This window comes from Ziziphus jujuba, chromosome 12 (genome assembly GCF_031755915.1).
Source record: "Ziziphus jujuba cultivar Dongzao chromosome 12, ASM3175591v1".
NCBI lineage: Eukaryota > Viridiplantae > Streptophyta > Magnoliopsida > Rosales > Rhamnaceae > Ziziphus > Ziziphus jujuba.
Window position 1 is genome coordinate 21,136,240 of NC_083390.1, and position 20,905 is coordinate 21,157,144.

Here is a 20,905-nt window from a genome sequence, read left to right on the forward strand (position 1 = left end):
CCTCATGAAACTGATCAAGATACAGAAGGTCTGAAGTGTGGCAATTCAAAAGACTCCATCTGGAAACTAAATGGGCTAGTCTATTAACGTTCCTTGGAACCCAAGCAAAAGAGATAGCACTGAATTCAAATCGAAGATCTAATATTTTCTTTATAAATCCGGAGGTGGACCAATGGCACGATGCTCTTAAAGGCTCATTGAGGCTTTGAATGATAGTTTTGGCATCGCAACAGATGCTATAATAGCCTCTTTCAATGGCCCACTATATCGCTTTAAGAAGACCAGCTGCTTTTGCCGCTTCAGGAACATCAAGGTTGAGTTTAAATACCTTAATCATAATTGTTTTGCCCTTGTGGTTCCTCATGACTGCTCCAATACCCGTAGAAACCTCCCTTAATAGAAGCATCACAATTAATCTTAATGAATTCAAGCAGGGGAGGACTCCACGCAGTTAATGCCATTTCTCTTGGGATAGGGCTATGTGTAGGGTTTAATGATAGAACCTTCTTATGTTCAGCAAACCTTTTAAACAAAACCCTGACTTCTTCCTCTAGAATTGGCTTTTTCCCTTCGAAAAGAAAGCTATTCTGCAGCTTCCATGATGAATCAAATGTAAGAGCAACAAAAAGAAAGAAAATAGTGCTGTCTTCAGTATGAACTAGTAAGGCAGCAGACAGATCAATCAAAATATTGAGGAGAGCATCTAAATCGTCGACTGGGTGATTTTCCAATTTGATACTCCAAGGCGACGCCAACCAAAATGCCCTGGTGACTGAACAATGTAGAAATAGATGCACTTCATCTTCTACATGCTCACAGCCAAACGGGCACCTAACATCACTGACCCCCCAATTACGTCTTTTTAAGGTTTCACGTAAGGGAAGGCCCTTTGAGGCCAATTTCCACATAAAGAACTTCAATATGTCATGAATATTGCTCTTCCACAGAAAAGTCCACCATTTAGAAAGTTCCCCAGGAACTGGATTGATGAATTTATAAGTTGATTTAACTTGGAACTTTCCTGAGTGGGATCCCATCCATATTACCGAGTCATCTTGAGTATTGTCCATCCAAAATAGGTTCAGGATTTTATCAACAGAGTCTCTATCAAATAATCTTTCTATGACCACTTTATTCCACTACCCATCAAGAAGGAGAAGGGAATCAACCATCCCAGTCTGTAAACTTAACAAATTTGGATTGGGGGAAGGCTTGAAATTTGGGTAATTGGGGGTCCAAGGATCTTCCTAATAATTGATATTGTTTCCTTTGCCCACCTTAAAACAAATTCCTTTGGCTAGCATAGATGTTATGCTTAAAAAACCTTTCTAATACCAAGAAGCCGATTTCTTCCCCACCGCCTTCGTGAAAGTAGTGGAGGGAAAATATTTAGCTTTTACCGCACGAACCCATGCCAGATTGACATTAGTTTCGAGAGACCAGCCAAGTTTGCATAATAAGGCAATGTTAACATCTTCCATCTTGCGGATACCCAAACCTCCAAGATTTTTAGGTTGGCAAATCTTGGACTAAGACACCGGACTGAAGCTGGAGCCTGAAGAAGAAGAGCCCTTCTAGGGGAACTTGCTAACTAGTTTTATCTATTTCTCTACACCAACTCTTGGGTAGCTTGCAGGATGATATGGTATAAATAAGAATGCTTGTAATCACTGATTTAACCAAAACCAAACGTCCTGACTGAGAAAGAAGATTTGCTCTCTAGCTCTGAAGTCTAGCCTCCACCTTATGTCTCAACACTTCAAAATCCTTCTTCTTATTTCTACTGATAAAAAGGGGATTCCCTAGATAGTTTGAGTCCTTAGGGAGCTCTTTAATGCACAGAATTGAAGTTAATCACAACATCAAGTGGATTGAGCCACCTTTGTATAGTCATCCTTCTAGCCTTCCTTTCAACAAGCAGAGATGCTTTCAATTCACCAAACCTGCTTAACAAAGCCTGGACCAAGAAACCTCCACTAGTTCAGGACTCATTACTGTTTCTAATTAGCATAAATACCTCCAACAACAAAGCACTAAAGAGAGAAAAGTCTTTATCATCTTGGTGCCCGAGAAGGCTTCCTACATGCTCCATATAACATTGAAGAAATGATGTTAAGTTATCAAAATGCAAACTCTCCCATCCAATTCTCTAAAGACAAGCTAAAAAAACCTTTTAGTGACTTCACATTCAAAGAATAAATGAACTTCAGTTTCCTCCCAACCACAACCATGAGGGCAATTTAAAAATCTAACTCAATCCCTCTCTCCATCAGATTCAAGAGAACAGGTAAACCCGAATTAACAAGCTTCCAAAGGAAAATTTAGTTACTTTGATACTACTTCATCACATAACGAATTCGAATTTTAAAACTTAGACTATTAACTATTTAACATATCAGTAACTTTTTTTTTTTTTTTTTTGGGGGGAAAAAACTATTAGTGGGTTAATCCAATAGAAGACAATAGGAGGGACATGATTTAAATCCTGTATTTGAATGCTTAAAATGAAGTGGAAATTAAAGAAAAGAGAATGAAATGGAAGGAATTAGTTCTTTTATTTTAACTTGCTTTATTTTTTTCCAAAATTGACAAGAAACCAATGGAAAGAAAAATATTTTAGTGAAGCTTTTAAATATCCCAAAATTATTCTTATTATTATAAGAAAATATTTATTACTTTTCATATCCTTTATTTTCCTTTTCATTTACTTATTCATCTAGACAACAATTATTAATAGATATTTTCTTTCTTTCTCTTTTTATTTTTTATCAAACTTATCATTTCTTTTCCTTTTCTTCCTTCCATCCAAATATTGAGTAAATTTCCTTGATCTTCCATATGCCCCATGGTGATAAATTTTTACAATTTGTAATAGGATTTTTGTATTTGAGTTATATTTGTTCTTAAGTCAATAAATAAACTGCAACGTAAAATGCACTAAAATATTCACAAAAAAAATTTGCATTTTCACAAGCAATATTTACTAAATAAAATATATTAATATATTATTGGTTAACATATTGAACCCTTATATGACTTCATTTGAATAAAACATATTAAATATTGTAGAATCATTTGCTAATTAAATTAAGTGAATATTTTGATAATACTAACATTATTAATAAAAAATTGATTAATCAATCTTTTATATAGAATTATAAATTAATTAATTAGTTTTTTATTATTATTTTAATATTCTTTTCTTGAATTTTTGTGCAATTATACATGTTATAATGATAGTTATATAAATGCGTATAATTTTATTTAGAAATAAATAAAATTATATCAAGGAAAATTGATTTAGTGGTAAGTGCTACCACGCATTTCATGTAAACTCATAAAAAAGATCGCAAAAGGAGTTTAAACGCATAAAAGAGAGAGAGAGAGAGAGAGAGAGAGAGAGAGAGAGAGAGAGAGAGAGAGAGAGAGAGAGAGAGAGAGATTATTTTATATCAGTTAAAAATAACTTACTGTTTTTTTAAACATAACTCACTGTTGAGACTAGTTATGGCACCTACATTATTACATTGTGACATGGTGGGATATGCATAGTATTGCATACATACATATATACATATGATTACGTACTCATATGTATACGCTGAATGGAAGACGGCTGGCTCTGCCTATATTTCGCCCCTTTCCCAAATTAATAAAACATAAGATGATACAAAACAGACAGTGTATATGTGTATATATATTGTAATCATATAAATGCATATAAATGGGTTCTATGCCGAAGAGCTATGGAGCCGTACATGAACGCCTTCATAGGGCACCGGATTGGTACCTTCCAAAACCTTACAATCAGAATTGATCACTTCCCAATTGAACCTTTTGACAACATAATGGAGAAAAGTAAGAATTTGGAGACGAGCATATTCTTTTCCTGGACAAGTTCTAGGACCACTCCCAAATGGGACATTTGTGTATGGTGGAGCAGAGTCTGTCTCGTGCCTTGTTGGATCAAACTTTTCAGGATCTGGAAAATACTCTGGGTTCTTATTTGTTGAGCAAACCGTCCAATAAACCTATATATGTATAAAATAAATAAATAAATAAATATATACCGACATGCACAACAATTAATTTACAATAAAAAAAAAGGCTATATTAATAATAATTGGAAAAAAAAAAAAAAAAAAAAAAAAAAACGTAGTGGAAAAATTAAAGTTACCTTCCATCCCTTAGGAATAGTATAACCTTCATACTTGAAATCAATCGCAGCTTCTCTAAAGAAACCTCGAACAGGTGGTCTCAGCCTCATCACTTCAAGTGCTACGTTCCATGTATATCTCATTTTCTGTACATCTTCCCAAGTAAGTGCCTCACCATCTTTTTTTGAGCTTGCAATCTCCAATTGCTCTGTTATTTTTCAGAAACAAAGTTAAAAAATTTGGGATCAAATCCTCTGTTCAATTTTCAAAAACCAAATGAATAAATGAAAGACTTACCATTTCGAACTTTCTCATAAATCTCAGGTCTTTCACCGAGTAACTTCATGATGAAAGAGATGCTAATGGAGGGAGAGTTAAAAGCACCCGAGAGCAAACCCATGATTTTATCAGCAACTTCACCAGCAGGCATGGATTTCCCAGTACTTGGGTCTGGTTTACTAATCATGAAAGACAATATGTCCTGCATCTCAACTCCCTTATCCATGGCTGCTTGCTTTTCTTTAATCAGCAACTGAAGCTCCTTCCTCACCTCTGCCGCTGCTTTCATTCCGTTATAGAAACTAGTTCCGGGAACATTCAGAGGAAGAACATCCAGTGACAGCATGATCTTATGCATCAAATTCGAAAGCTTTTCGATCCGAGCTGAATCTTCGAACCCCATGAAAAATCTACCTGCCAAAGTTAACAACAACAATTGTGCTTGACGATGAACGTTAACGATTTCTTTACCAACCCAGTGGCTATTTAACTGTTGTTGAACCACAGAGTCCATTATTCCCACATAGTGAACCAGAGCATCGGTTCTGACAAACCCTGGAGCTCGAGTTATCTGCATCTCTGTTTGGCGTGGAATTGGGGTTGGAGGAGAAGAAGAAGAGGAAGAAGAAGACTTTTGTGTTGAAGAGCGGTAGAGTTGCATCATGGATTGTGGTCTCCATGCTTGGAAAATCTGAAGCTCATTAGACGCGATGAATTTGTGCCCTGCGGTTCCACAGAGAACCACAACTGGGTCTCCTAACAAATTGGTTTTGAAGATTTTGGATGAGTATTTTTTCATTCTATCGGCTATGAATTTGTCATGGTTGTGGTACATGAAACCGAAGGCTTCGCCGATAATGGGGAATCCGAAGCTTCCCGGTGGAAGCTTTTTGGGTTTGTCATCATCGGATTTCCGTTTCAGTACATGAGAGATGATGAAAATGACGAGGATTGGGAGGATTATAGAGAAGAAAAGCACAAAAAAACCCATTTGCTAGATAAAGCTCTGTTCTTTTCTTTTCTTTTCTTTTTTCTTTTTTTTTTTTGGAATGTAAAAACAAACAGAGTAGAAGAAAAGTAGAAGTAATTCGTTCGGCTTGAAATGAAAGTAGCATAGACTCGAGTCCTTATATAGACTTGTTGGTCCAAGAAAATTTTATTTTTTACGCATGAGTTTAATAGTTGCCTTTGAATTTTCTAACGTCTACCACTTTTGCCTTATTCCTTTACACTAATTACAAAAAAACATTAAATATCCAGCAAAATTGTTTGTTTCTATTTTTTATTTTTCTTCTGGTTTGGTGATTCATTAGTTTTGGAATTTTTGTGCCAGTTTTGACTTATGGTCTTGATTGCATCCAAAAGGCTCATCAGAAGAATCATGTGTAATGTTGGTGACTGAGAAAGGTTCATATAGTTTGGTCCATCATTGAATTAATTGTACTCCGATTATTTATTTATTTATTTATTTATCATAGTACTCCAATTAAATAAGATAGCATTCTCTTTCTGGGAAAATTCTGTCTGCGATGTCTATCATTGTTTTTTTTTTTTTTTTTTTTTTGGGATTAATGTTTATCAACTTCCTGTATTTGTCATAAGTTATTTTAGAGAAAGTAAAAAAGACCCTTAATATTATAAATTAAATTATATATCATTGGAAGATTTTGAAAATTAGCATGAGATTAATGTAAGATTCGCAAGGCAATCAAATCAGCAAGTAACTCGCAAGTGGATTAGTTCATGCCTACAGTGCCGGCTGTGAGCCCCCTTACCATGGAAAAAAATTCAGGTACCCTGTGAAAAGTCTTTTTCTTACCATGGGCTTACTCGGTAACGATACAAGGGTCCATTTTAGATTAGGCCCCTCAGATATTTTAAATAAATAATTTTTATTTTTTTTTTAAAAAATTTAAAAGTTTAAAAGATTGAATAGCGTTTTAGCTAGGGAAGATAACAATGACATGACATATAATTTTGAATCTTTTTTATTTCATAAAAGCCAACCTCTAAAAGACTTAAGACCCCCAGAATTCTAACGCCAGTCTTGCTTCCTTTATTTTATTTTTCCTTTTTTTTATTTTTTTATTTTTTTATTACATATGAAGAGAGGAAGAATTTTCACTGGGATTGATGAACAAATTTTGGATTTGGATTAATTATGTAGTGACTGGCAGTAAAAGCATCGTACACAGTCAAACAAAATTAAACAGTTTGAGAGTGGCTTTCGGCAAAACGCACCGTTGAGTGTAATCAGAATAGTGAGCTGGCATAATCCAAGGAGACCACCTGTATAAAGAGGGATGATGAGGTGGCAGAGCCAAATCGATGTAGCTGCTCTGGCCTTAAAAAAACTAATAAAAAAACTGTGTTTAATTGGGTTGGTTATGCCAGCGAGATTAGCTAAAAACCAAAACAAAGTTAGGTAGTTTTGGTCAATGTTATTGGCACTGGCATAAAGTTTCCTTCCACAGGATTTTAATGCTGATTTTTGTAAACTTCCCAATTTACCTTTTTACAATTAGTTTGGAAGCCTTAGACTTTTTGAACCACATCTGCCCATGACTTCTTCTTGGTAAAAATCTGCCCATTACTTCTGTTAAATAGATCATTAAACTGATACATATAAATACACCCACCAGAAAAACCAATTTCTTATGGATGTTTAATGGTACTTGAAGCCATTTGGGTTTAGATTTGAAGCAGCCACTCATTGTCACTATCACAAACACAAAGCATGTATGAGACATCGCCATCGTATTTTGCTGACCATCTTCATTACCCTATGGTACCTAAACGCTACCATTTTAGTAAATTGAATTCATTTAGGTGGGATCTGTAAGTTTTCAAGCTTCCTGCTCTCATCAAAATAGAATTGGACGAAGGAAACCCATGAATGCTGTTGCTATAATGCTAAAAATAAAGTGCTTTGATTACCAGCTTAATTGTGATTGAACATACCCAAAAATGATCAAAATCGTATATAACCCAGTTGGGATTGGAAAATTGGAGGAATTGAGTTGGTGGCCTTCGTAGAGAATCGTATATCTACATGTGCTCAAAGCTTTCAGGCTAAATGTGAGAAGGGCAAATTGGGAAGTAAACAAAAGGTGAAATTAAATATTGTGGAAGGAAATTTTATGCCCGTATATTCATAGCGCCACCTGTAGTATTAGTTAGTTTGTTAATTAGGTTTCGTTGTAATTTACTTTCTACACAAATAGGTAATATCTGAGACTTTGTAAAAACAACAATCAATGCGAAAAAAATAAGAGGTTTCCTGGGGAATCATATTATCTTTCCACTCTGTTTCTTTATCTGCTTACTTTCTTCTTCGTCCTTTCTTTTGTGAGAATTCTAGTTTTTCTACTTTAACTGGAACGTTATACCTCATTAAAAAAAACATTTTAGCTTTCAATTCCACAATCAAACAAAATTACAAATCAGAATTATTGCTAAGTATGTTCAAGCATATATAAAACAACAAATTTACACAAATTTTGAATTCCACAATCAAATAAGACTTGGAATAAATGACTGTCACATTGTACCTTATTGCAAGCATTTTACCTTTGAATTCTAAAGTCAAACAAAATAAGGAATATATATATATATATATATATATATTTGCACTTAATGACACGTTATAATTTATGCAAGCATTTTAACATTGAATTCTACAAGCAAACAAAATTGAATAGCAAAATTACTGGCAAAAAGCTAAATTTAGTGGTAAATGTGCTTGGTGCTAGGACACCGACTCTGTTCTAATGATATCCCATAAAAGAATTGCTTCGTTAATACAAAAAAAAAAAAAAAAAAAAAAAAAACACACACACACACACACACATATATATATATATATATATATAATATATCGCAAATATGTTGAAGCTAAAACAACTAAATTCAACGGTAATTAACGCTTATAGAAATTTTCTTAAACCCTGTTTTGTTTGCTTCAGCAACAAATAAAGTAAACAAAAGTATTTTGGAAAATTTTTTTAATGGACAAAAAAACCACATCTTATGTATGCAACTGCTAATTTTGTCACTCTATTTGACAGTACGGTTTACGGCACATAATTGTACCCCATAATCAAGTTTTGTTGCTAATGACGTATCTTACTTAGAAAACAATATAACGAAATATTTCAAGCACAAAACAATAAGTGTTATAAAAGTTTTCGTAGTTTTTTCTTTTTGCTTCAAAAACATAATTTTAGTTTTTTTACAAGAAAAACATAATTATAATTTACTGTATATCCTTTTTATTGTTCTCTACGGTAAACTTGTCCATTCCACCAACGAAACAGAATCAACAAAGACGTCATTAAGGGCCAAAAAAAAAAAAAAAAAAGGAAAAAGAAAAAGTATAGAATCAACCAAAACATCCAAAACTTTATATTTAAAAAAAGAAAAAGAAAAAGAAAAATAAAAGAACAAAACTTTAAACAAAATTCTTTTTCTTATTTTCCTAGCTAAGTAAACACCTCCATTTGGACAAAAGAACATAATCAACCTAAACGTCCAAACTAGACAACTAAGAAGAAAAAACAGAATCAAAACAGGAAAAGGCATCCATATTTATAGACCCCACCATGTAAATCTTGACCTTATGAGGGCAAATATTGACAAAAGCCGTGGCCTTTTTTTTGTTTTTTCATGAATAAATCCCCATTTTGGTACACGATAAGAAGGAGCACTAAAATTTCTGAGAGTACTTTTTTGTTTTTTTTCTCTTTTCCTTTTTGATGAATATTTCTGAGAGTACTTGAAAATGTTAAAAGGTTAATTGTACTCACCATTTAGTTTCACAGGGTGCTGTAGGGTTGATTGCACCTGTCTTCAGGATGTTACAGTTTAGACCAATGGTTTTAAAACATAACAAAATGAGCCTTCTATTTTTTATTTGATACATATTGATTCAATTATCACCCAAATTTTCAATATCAACTAACAACAATTTATGTTCGGAATGCTCCACATAATTCAACAAAGTATAAACCATTCAATTCAGATTGTAAAGATTGCAACCTCATATTTCATAATTGCATTAAGGGTTAAAAACCATAATTATTAATTATTTATAAAGAAAGTGTTCAATATGGCCGATTTTAAAATCAGCAATTTGAAAATAGAGAGTATTAAAATGCAACTAAACCATATTAAAGCTATAAATTCATATTACGTGGTCACCTACAAGACAATTCGACTTTTTTTTCTAATTATTTTGGTAGAATAATTCAAATCCACAATTATTGTATAAGGAAATTTTTTTTTCATTTTTTATTATTAATTATATTAGAGGTGAATGAATTCGAATGGAATTTTAAAATTTATATGTTAATAATAATTTAAACTATTATTATTAAAAGATTTATTTTTAAAATTTTAATATAAAAAATAAAATTAATTGACTTCAATTAAAATTTATATGATCATTTTGATCGTTATAATTAATGAGAAAGACATTTTTGTTTCTGGTCCTAGTTTTTTCTACATTACTTTTCACGAATTATATTCAACAACGAATTTTAATTTTTTAATGGTTAAAAATAAAAGCCGATGCTAATGTCAGGGAAAAAAAAAAAAATATTTCCTATAGGCTTGAAACTTCCCTGAATTTCTCCTTTTTAAAGTTCTAGAAGGGCACTTTATTTCTATTTTTTTGACCCTATATCAAATAATCTAGAAGAAGCAACATTATTAGGTTAGAAAATAATGTCACGGTTGGCTAAATTCCAGTATAACATTGGATGAATATACATGTCAGCCGTCCGAAGAAGACAATTATTTGTCTTATTCAATTACCTGCTGTGTGATCCATTAATCTTCCCTTATTTGTCTGCAGTTTACTAAAAGGTCATACTAATTAATATTAAGTATTCCATTTCAAAAATAAAAATAAAAATTAACGTTAATAATTCTAGTTAAAAAATGTCGACTAATATGTAATGGAATTTCAATCCAAAGGTTTAAATAATTATTGAATTTATATCAATGATGCTTTTACTTTCATCTCCAAAGTAAGAAAGTAAAAAACCAAAAAAGAAATAGCAATAAATCTGGGTAATAATTTATCCTTCACCTTGGTATATCATACTCACCAGGGGAAAAAAAACAAAAAAAAAAGACTAATATATCATCGTCAAATTAACGTTACAGCAACCAGCAAAAAATAAAATAAAATAAAATAAAAATGATGTGATAGTATATGTGGGATCCACCAAATTTCAACCTTTTTTTCTGGGTAATAGCCTAATGTGGACTTTATTCTTCGTGAATGCCTTATGTGGGCCTCTGTTCGTTCACTGTAAAGCTTAATTTTCTTCTGGTTTGGATTTTGGATTACAAAATCATTTTTATATATAAAATGTTTTGATACAGTAAAACATGGTAAGGAATTTATCATAAGGACAATTTATATAATATCATATTATTTAAATATATTTTTATTTTTTTTAATAAAATTTAAATTTGAAACCAGCAACTTTGTTAGATTTCTTATAAAAATATCAAAAATTGTTATAAAAGATTAATTAATTTTTTTAAAATTTAATTGGTAATTTATTTTTTGTATAGCATTTAATATGAATAACATAAAATATTCTAATCCTAATATCTTTATAATATTCTTGTTATATCAAAATTATATATATATATATATAATTGACGATTGAAAAATTAAATTTAAGCATTTTCCAAAAAAGCAATGACATCTAATTACTTATTGGTTTGTTCCTACAGAACGACTACAAAGTCGATTTTGCTAACCAATGATAAGGAAAGTACTAAAGATTCCTGGGAGTTAATTTAATGCAAATAAAAAATTATTGAAACCTACGAATTCCATTATATCACCATTCGAACGCATTGATATTTCGTACTGATTTATTTTGTTGTTTTCTTTTTGTTTTTTCTTCTTTCGTTTTTTTTTTTTTTTGTTTTTTTTTAAAATTTTTTTATTCGGGTGTTTAGGCACGTTTTTGACCGCCAACTAATTGGAAGCTAGCTAGCTTTTTCGTCAGAGTTTTTAAATTCTTAGCGTTGAAATTCAGTTCTCGCTTGTATGAATTAATTGATATTTTTTCAGTGCTCTTTCTATCAATATTAGTATAGCTATACTATTTTCTACAGACTATGTTAGAAAAGTCATATTATTGTTCACATTGCTTACCATCACATGCTTTTAATTTTTCCAGAAGAATCAAATACTGATAACGTCAGGTTATACTCTTTGTTGGAGACCAAAATTGAAGTAATATATTGGAAATATATATATGTATATATTATAAGCTTCCAGATTAAAATATATCAATTACCTGCCTTCGATCTGTTTACATGTTAAATTGTTAATCTCTTAGCAAACCTCCGAAGCTTCTTATAATGTATTATATTTATCTCTTTTCTGTTCAAAACGAGATTGCTTAATGTCATGAGGGGGATGAAATTTCAAGACATAAAATTTAGACTTGAATGAGGAAAGTGCAGTCTATTTAAACTGATTATTTATTCCATATAATGGTGACGTGATTTTTATAGGACTTTCATATTTTCCCCTGTCTAATCCTTCATATTGTCAAGGTAAGAACTATAGTTGTTATAACTTACGAAAAGTGTATACATTCGCTTAGACTATTTGGTAAAAACATTGAAAATATATAGTTTCAATTTAGAATTTAAATTTCCATGATGTGAAAATATCCCTTTTCCTAATTTGCAATAAATTTTTTTTTTAATAATAATGGTAATAAAAAACTTACTAATGAGACTTCCTTTTTATGAAATAAATATTTGAATTCTATCCTTAAAACCGTACGAAATTTTCAAAGCTCTTCTAAATTTCTAATATATTTATTTAAAATTAATGTATGAGATTCGGTAGTCTAATGATGCTTTTGGGCCAATAATTTTGTGTTCGAATCTTTATTTTTGAATATAAAAATAACAAATACTAATCTTAATTTATTCAAAGTAGGTAGGCTTAAATTTTTTAAACAGGTTTTAAACGTATTTTCATTTAAACCCAATTAATATTTTTCATATGAGATTTTTTTTTTTTTTTTTTAAGCCAATCATATGATTATCTCCTGCTCAATTCTGCGACATGCGTGCCATTGTCTTGTGGCTTACGTGCCCATGTGATAAACGCCCGAGCCGACAATGGCTAATTTTCATAAATTAATCTGTCTTTCCTCATAAGCTTTGACCCTTATAAAATTAATTATCAATTTAATAATTTGATAAATAATGGGATCTAGAAACACATCTTGTATTAATTAAGTCCTATTTTAAAACTTTATTATTAAAAAAATGAATGTATAGAATATTGTTCAAATGTATCAGTTATTATACAATGTCCATATACGTTTGTATGGAATTTTTTTCTAAGATTTTTCTATATTAACAATTAATATACATGTATTAAAGTTTTTAGTCCTAAAAGTGGGTAAGATTAGGTTTTCTGGTTGGCTAAATTCCAGTAACACACTGGCTAAATTGATTGATGAATGTGAGCAGTTGGACTAACTATATTTCTAAATTCTTTATTTTATTTGGTTGTATATTAAACATGAGACGTTGGATTAAATATATTTCTGAACTGTTTTTTAAATTAGTAAATATTATTGGACTTTTTTGAGATGTAAGGGTATATTCAATTTAGAATTTGAAGGATTTTAAAAATGTTTAGAAGTTTAGAGATATTCAATTTAGATATTAAAGAAATTCATTCATGTCTAATGATATTCAATTCAGATTTTAATGGATTTTTAAAATTTATTAAAGTCTAAATGTATTCAATTAGAACTTTATAAAATTCTTTTAAAATCTACAGGTATTCAAAAAATTATTAATTTTAAAAAATTTAATAGATTTTAAAAGACTTTAAAAGTAAAATTGTGAAAAAAAATTGTTAATATAAAATCCAATCTTAATCTCAAGATTTTATTATATTCTTATTAATTTTTTATGGAGTCTATAAAATTCTATAACAATTTATCAAATCTTTTAGAATTTATAATTCATTTTAGATCCATTAAATTTTAAATTTGAATACATCCCCCAACTTAATTACAATTTTATCTCTCATATTTGAAAAATATTATTAAATATCTTCATGATTCTTGAAAAATTATCATTTTTCTTTTTCTACTGTTTCATTTATATATATTCCTTAGATTAAGATCATTTACATCCTCTATATTAATTGTAATTTTCAAAATTCAAAAAATTAAACACGAAGGACCTGGATGAAACAACCATAATTAAATTTGGTGTACCAATCACCTGCTCTGTGACTGTGACCAAGTCACTAATATAATCAAAACAGAGATGTGTTTGGAGAGAGGGAACAAATTTACATAATTAAGAACAATATAAGTTTATGAGAAATTAAAGAATGGAAAAAAAATGTATGAATATCTTGAAAAACATATTGCATTAATTGTATACTTGTAACTAAAATGAATCACATAAAGAAGAGTACTATATCGGAAAAATCTAAATTTGTTAAACCGCACAACAATTCTGAATAAAAAAACATCTACGCTGGTAAACTATATTTTGAACAGAAATACATGTAATAAAGCACCCGATTATCTAGGAGCTTCTAGAAATTGTATTAATCACCAAATTGAAATTAATTTTTTTATTTGAAGTACTTTCAAAGTGGGCGCACCAAACATTATTGTATTGCATTAGTCCACTAGACACAGTCAAGGGATAATATTAATCATTAACCATACATGTAACGTTTGGTAGGTACCGGCGTTGTGCATTCATGGTAATTTTCAAAAAAGGAAAATAATCATGACACATGAAGAAATGCTGGGAATATGAGCAAGTTTTTTCGCAGCCTTAATATGAACTTATCTAAATCACAGTATCAAAAGCTTAAATTGGATTTTATAAATATTTGGCTTTAATACCTTAAATGACTATAATTCCCAACCTAAAGGCAAAGAGGGTCGTCGTAGATATGAACCAAATTTATATATATATATTATATATTACAGTAAAGCTGCTTGACACCACTAATTATGGTAACCGATTGAATCCATGTTAACATGATAATAATTAATTGGGCTTCATTTAAGTATTTTTGTTTAAAATTTTACAAGACTAGAAATCTATATTTTCACGCCACACACAGACACACACCAAAAAATAAAAATAAAAAAGACAAAATCTATATATATATATATATATATATATAGGGGGAGGGAGAGAGAGAGAGAGAGAGTTAAGTGGATCATTAGTGTTAGCCAGTTAATATGTGAAGTGAACACATAGCTAAAATTCATTTTTGATTTGGTGATTAATGGTAATAAATAATATTTTTCATTATCTCAACACATTTATTTCATTTTTCTTTCTTAGATGATTCAATTAGTCATTCATTGCTTTTGATTTAGACCATGGGTTTCTTTTATCTTATATATGTTTTTTGGTAAATCTTTTTTCTTTTATATGTTAGATTGTAAAAGTGCCACATATAAAATGGCACACTGAGTAAAAGCAAAGCAATCCCATTTTTTTGAACAGCAATAGTTTCCTTGTACCTCTTTGATTTTTCGTCTTTTGATCCTTTATTTTATTATTACTTATGTTGGATTTGTTCTTTATCGCGTGGTTTTAGAGCTTAATGTAATATTTATTAGACCAATTTTTCCAAATCAAATGGATCACGCTTCTAGACGTTACGGACCTTTTTTTCAAAAGCTATTCGAATTAAATTCCACACATTTAAATTTTTTAAATGCTTAAAGTAAACCAGATACTACAAATTAAGTAAAAATACACTATTTATCTTTTAGATATGAAACTTTCTTTATTCATCAGCATAAAATTCGAGGAGGCATTATTATGTTCACATTCCCACATTCTAGAAAACATTGTAGTGGTTCAGACCATAACTAACATATCCAGAAATTTGTTGAGTGTTTATACGATTTAGAATGGTACAAATTTATACTTGTATAATTTTCATTGTAGGAAGGATAAAATTTAATTAATTGTTTATTATAATGCAATTCACTAATATAAATTCTCAATTTTCAAGCCATTATATATTATTTTCTTATACATATATCATATATAAGTGACACAAATATTATTGAGTCAATAAATATTTTATTAGACTCCCATGTTTATTTTGACACTGTGCGTTAGTATACGTCATTAGGGTATACATGATACGTAATTAATTGTTAATTATAAAGATAATTAATTGCAGCTGAAAGTTCTATTTCTCATTTCTACCTCTCTGCCTTCGTTAGGCCTATTTCTTATTTCTCTCATTGCCTTTCACATGATTTAAAATGACACTTGATGTTCTAGATATCTTACAAATTTAAACTGATCAATTTCAAATTTATAGTAACTGATAAGTATATTTAGAGTCCATTTTCGACTATATATAAGTTTAAAAATAATAATTATTTTGTTATGAAAAACTATTATAAGTAAGACTGGATTTGCACCAAGAGTTACATTTCTAAGAGACATTGGTCAATGTTTAGGAGCTACAAGCAGTTGTTTTTGGGTAGACACCATAAATATTTAGCAACCAAGTACCAACCAAGAAAATTACAGTTTTTCATGTTGATAGACAGAGATTTACTACAATATTTGCAGAATGAGCAGGTGAAGCAACAGCAATATATAGAAAATCCTTTTGTTGGAATCAGAATGTATATGGTGGTAAACTCAATCCAAAAGGACTCAAAAGCACCATTTTCCAAACAACTTCAAACGATTGTTGCATAAAATTCTCATCCCATCAAACCAGATAACGAAAATATACATACTTATATCTTCAAATTTGTTGAACTATGCCCAAGTCTCAAGATATATATATATATATGTATATATATATTTAAAATTGAAGAAAATCCGAACCCAACCATCTAGCAAATAAACCCCACTTTCGAAACATACATTTTCTCTCTTCTATCTATTGGTAATTGAAGGTATTACGGTTTGATGAATACCGGTATGGCTGCGCGACATTCAAAGGCAAAAAGAAGAAGGAGTATTTTAGGGTTAAAAAAAAAAGTAGAAAATATAATAAACTGACCATAAAAAATAAATGTTATTTTTTAAAATGAGATAGCATTGACTGACTGGGGGATAGGCTTGGGGACACCAAAATGGGACAGAGGATCCGGCTCCTATAAATATATACATGTACGTAACATGATTGTATATATAATTTTGTCTCAATCAGTTTATGTATAATAAACATGTTCGCTGATTTGTCATTGTCAAAGTGGTTGATACATTCTGTATGCTACGCGGAAACATAACAATTATATTGTCCACATATATAGACCAACTAAAATATTTGATTCTCCAGTGAAAAAAAACGTGGGAAAAAAAATGTTTTTTATTAGCTGAATTGCTGAAACAGAAAACCGTGAATATTTATGCATGTGTGTTAAAATTTGAGAAGCCTAGACTTGAATTAAGTTATGCTCTGGGTCGGTGGAATTAACTTTTTTTTTACAAGTAGAATCATGAAGTGTGCCAAATGGCACAGTGAAATTTGTCCAGACTTTCAGCTCTTGAATTTTGAAAATTTTACATTTTAGTATTTTTGCAATTAAAATGCTCATATTATATTGAAATAAATAGTGCCATTATTCCTTGATAATTTATGAGGTAAAATATTCAAAGAGTATATGTTTATATATATATATATATGCATATTTTTTTATTTAGAATAGGAGATTCGAATTGATAAATATTGTCTGAGAAGATAATAATTTTATTTTATTTTGGTTAAAAAATAATAGTTTTATTGATGGGCCGTCTTCAAAAGGATTTTTTTAAAACATTTTCTTATGTCATTTATCAAATAATCCATTCCGTATTGGAATCAATAATACCATTACAATTAAATCAAACCAAAAAAAGGAAAAAGTTGAAAATGATGGCTCTCCGAATTATTTGTAGGATTATGGTATAATAATAGAGACATGCAAGTGACGTGTTACATTGGTACAGCACTACAGGAGAATTTTAGCCCCAAAAAAAGAGAAAAACCACAGGCGAGTTATATTTATAGTTTTATGTCCTATACAGCTATTATTGTTTGTATAATAAAAATAAAATATTAATTAAAAATTCTGTTGGTATACATATTTTATTTGTATTTAATTAAATTCTATCAAACAAGTTATACCTCTATTATTTGATAATGGAATTGATGGAATTCCAAAATTGGAGTCATTATCAATGGCAATAATAGATTTACTACTGGATTGTTACAGTATGAACAATTATTATTAATGTGCGTAAATAAAGTCTCATATGGACTAAAAATAAAAATTTTTACAAGATATATAAAAGATTTGAGTTATTTCCTACTTTAAATAATCCTTATTTATCAAGTGCTATTAAAGCTAAGAGCCCAAACAGAATTATGTGTACCGCACTTTTGGGCTTGGACATAAGAGGGAGGGAAGAGGACAACAAATGGGCGGTCGGGTCCAGTCCAACATCTAATGCGGGAGAATCTTTTTTATACGCGATTAGCTTCCAAGCGCACCGTTTTGTTTTGCATAATGAGGTGATTTGCTCCATTGCCCTTTTAATATTGTAGATAATTAGACTAGTTTTTTATGGTTCAATTTCTTCATTTAGATTCCTCTCCAGTTATTCACCCCCCCACCACCCCAAAATAAAAAATAAAAAATCCCTCCAGTTGTAATTTTTCTTGATTTTACATATATATATATATTTTTTTTTGACAAAACATATATAATTATTAAATAGTAACAGTAGAACGTCAAAATAATTTTTCAAAATTTTTTTTATTCTAATTTATGTATAATCTGTTAAGAAATTATAATATATATAGATATATATTTTACCTTGAGTCACTGAAATCTTTTTAAAAAATAGGTAATTAGTATTGTCAAATATATATGTATTTTAAAAAGAATTAACTATGCTTAATTTTATTTGAATTTTATATGGAAATTTTTTTTTCTTTTCCTTTTTTTTGGTGTGTGGTTAACAACCGAGGCCATGCCCAAAACAAAAGAGCCTAAACCAAACCCAGATGAGGGGAAACATTCCTATACAATCAGCAAGCATTAAAGCCATCTGAAGAAAATGAACTCTTATGCTACAACTTAAGCTATACTTAGCAAGAAAAACCACAAAGTTTGCTACATTTTCTATACACATGATTAATAGCAACCTCCCAAATCAGTATTGATTTTTACCCAATAATCTTTGGAAGCTTTCCAAGGAAACCTGCAAATATCCTTAATTGCTTTTTACTTACCTTTAAAAACATGTTAATCAAATCAATCTCCCGAGCATATAAATACATATACATATATATATATATATATTATATTTTATTATTATAGAAGTAGGCATAAAAGGATACTGAAAAGAATTGTGAAAAATTCATTTGTGTTAGAGATAATACTATTTGGTTAAGCTATCTGTTAGTTATAGTGTTTATCTGAGATTTATGTTATCTGTTGTAGGGGTTACTTGTATATCAAAACGTCTGTAAGTTTAGTTTTAATTGTTTTATCTCATTTAGTTCTTATCTTTTTATCTCGTTAAGCGAATATATTGTAACAATGTATCTGATGATCATTGAGCCTTCTCAATACAATATATTCTCTTTGTTATCAAACTCTAAGTTTAATGAGAACTATCCCCTTATCCAAAGCTTAAATTTTCATTTTAGATGGATATACATCTGAGGAAATTTCTCTCAATCTCAAGAACACCCTGTTGAAGCCAAACCAATTTGGCCTTTCTACGTTCTCTAAGAGCATGAATATAATCATTCTCATGACATTTCTAGTTGCTATAAGTACAATTTGGAGTCAAACCCCTTTTATATCTTATTATAATTAGCGAGAGGTTTGTTATGAGTTAATATCCAACAAAAAAAGTTTTTATTCGAGGAATCACCTTTAGAGACCAGATATAATTCCAATTCTAATGCTTGTTAACATCCTTCTTTTCTCAGTCAACCACATATAAGCAGATTTCAATTAAAAAAAAAAACAAAAAGGAGTTGCGAGCCCAGAAAGCTGTATGGGCAAAAACCCTTGTGGGCTTATCAAATGTTACCACCTTATGGGCTTTGCCCTGTATTAGCTCTTGGATCGAAAAACCATGTTCGATTAGTAAATTGTTCTACAAACCCGTTGCCCCATTTGTTTGAACTCTGGTCCAAAAATCACTGCATTATTCTATGGGTTTTGCGCACTTGCTTTGAACAAAGAATGACCAAAACTTCATGAGGTGAAAACCCAACTTTACATTTGGTTTTGTGGGCTAAGCATCCGATTGAATTATTTTAATAAAATTACGATCGAAAAAATATCATATTTATGTGCAACCATCTCACACATAGAATAGTTGCATATGGCAATCAGGTTGTCACGCTTACTTTTGGATTAGTGTAAATATGGCAAAATTACATACCATCTCTCTTCTTTTTCCAACTTCTCAAGCCCAATAAATCATTTATTTTTTCACCCTAAATCCATGATTAAATCAATATACCAACTACATTCAAACATTAAACCAGACACCAATGGCCAATTTCATTAGGGACACGGCTCGAGTTTTGTAGTAGTTCAGCCCGGAATATCCACATCTTACTATAGCTCGCGGGGTAGATATATAAAAGTCCCTATCAAAAGATGCTCCAATTCAGTTAAACAGTTTTAGCACACGCTCTCAACATCAGTCCAAATGCTTTTTATAAGTCTTGTTATTTGGTGATTTTTTGTTAAAAACGTTTTCAATAAAAGTTTAAAACAAATATTATTTAATTTAATGAGGATTAATATGGACAATTCAAAGTTCAATATGGGTACAATTTAATTTTTTGGAAGATAGCCATTTGACCAAAATTTTCCAATATTTTTATCAAAATAAGGTGCTATACGTCTTGTATCTCCTTAGAAACTGTGGGCAATTTCAACGTTTCTAAGTCGGCAAAGACAAATTTGTATTACAAACAAAATTGTCGTCCAATTAAAATAACCAGAAACCCCAAAAATAGAAAGCCACAGCTTTCACAACAGAATGGTGGAAAGAAGAAATTCCCAGACTCCGTTCCTATCAAAGATTGGTCTTTATGAGAATTTTCATTAACATTAATGATAGGCCTGTATGGTGCTCCAACGTCACACATTTTAATCAAACAATTACTTGAGACTTGAATCAAATGAACAAAATGAACAACACAAGGTACGGTTTGAGAAAAGGACCAATGGACCTGAAGTAAACTCTTATTAATAAAATCAAATATATATATATATATATATATTCACTACCATATAATCCTTTTCATTAAGAGAATCAAAACACTCTGGCACTTGTTTTAGTTAAACAAGCTTATAAATATACTTACCAACTAATTTGGGTGTATCCCATTTTACTGATTAATATTATGGATCTTTTTCCAAATTAATAAT

At 30.3% G+C, this 20,905-nt stretch overlaps 2 protein-coding genes across 2 annotated transcripts; both read right to left on the reverse strand.

Annotated features, from left to right (window-relative positions):
• Positions 1-329: 329 nt before the first annotated feature.
• LOC125418487 (uncharacterized) lies at positions 330-1,481 on the reverse strand. Its single transcript, XM_048462047.2, has 2 exons — positions 1,401-1,481; positions 330-1,139 (listed from the first exon to the last, which is right to left on the reverse strand). Exons 1-2 carry the CDS (start codon positions 1,479-1,481, stop codon positions 330-332), a joined length of 891 nt encoding a protein of 296 aa, XP_048318004.2.
• A 1,939-nt stretch (positions 1,482-3,420) lies between these two features.
• LOC125418545 (beta-amyrin 28-monooxygenase) lies at positions 3,421-5,543 on the reverse strand. Its single transcript, XM_048462145.2, has 3 exons — positions 4,455-5,543; positions 4,178-4,365; positions 3,421-4,031 (listed from the first exon to the last, which is right to left on the reverse strand). The coding sequence occupies exons 1-3, from the start codon at positions 5,425-5,427 to the stop codon at positions 3,732-3,734; spliced, it is 1,461 nt and encodes a 486-aa protein (XP_048318102.1). The 5' UTR covers positions 5,428-5,543; the 3' UTR covers positions 3,421-3,731.
• Positions 5,544-20,905: the final 15,362 nt, after the last annotated feature.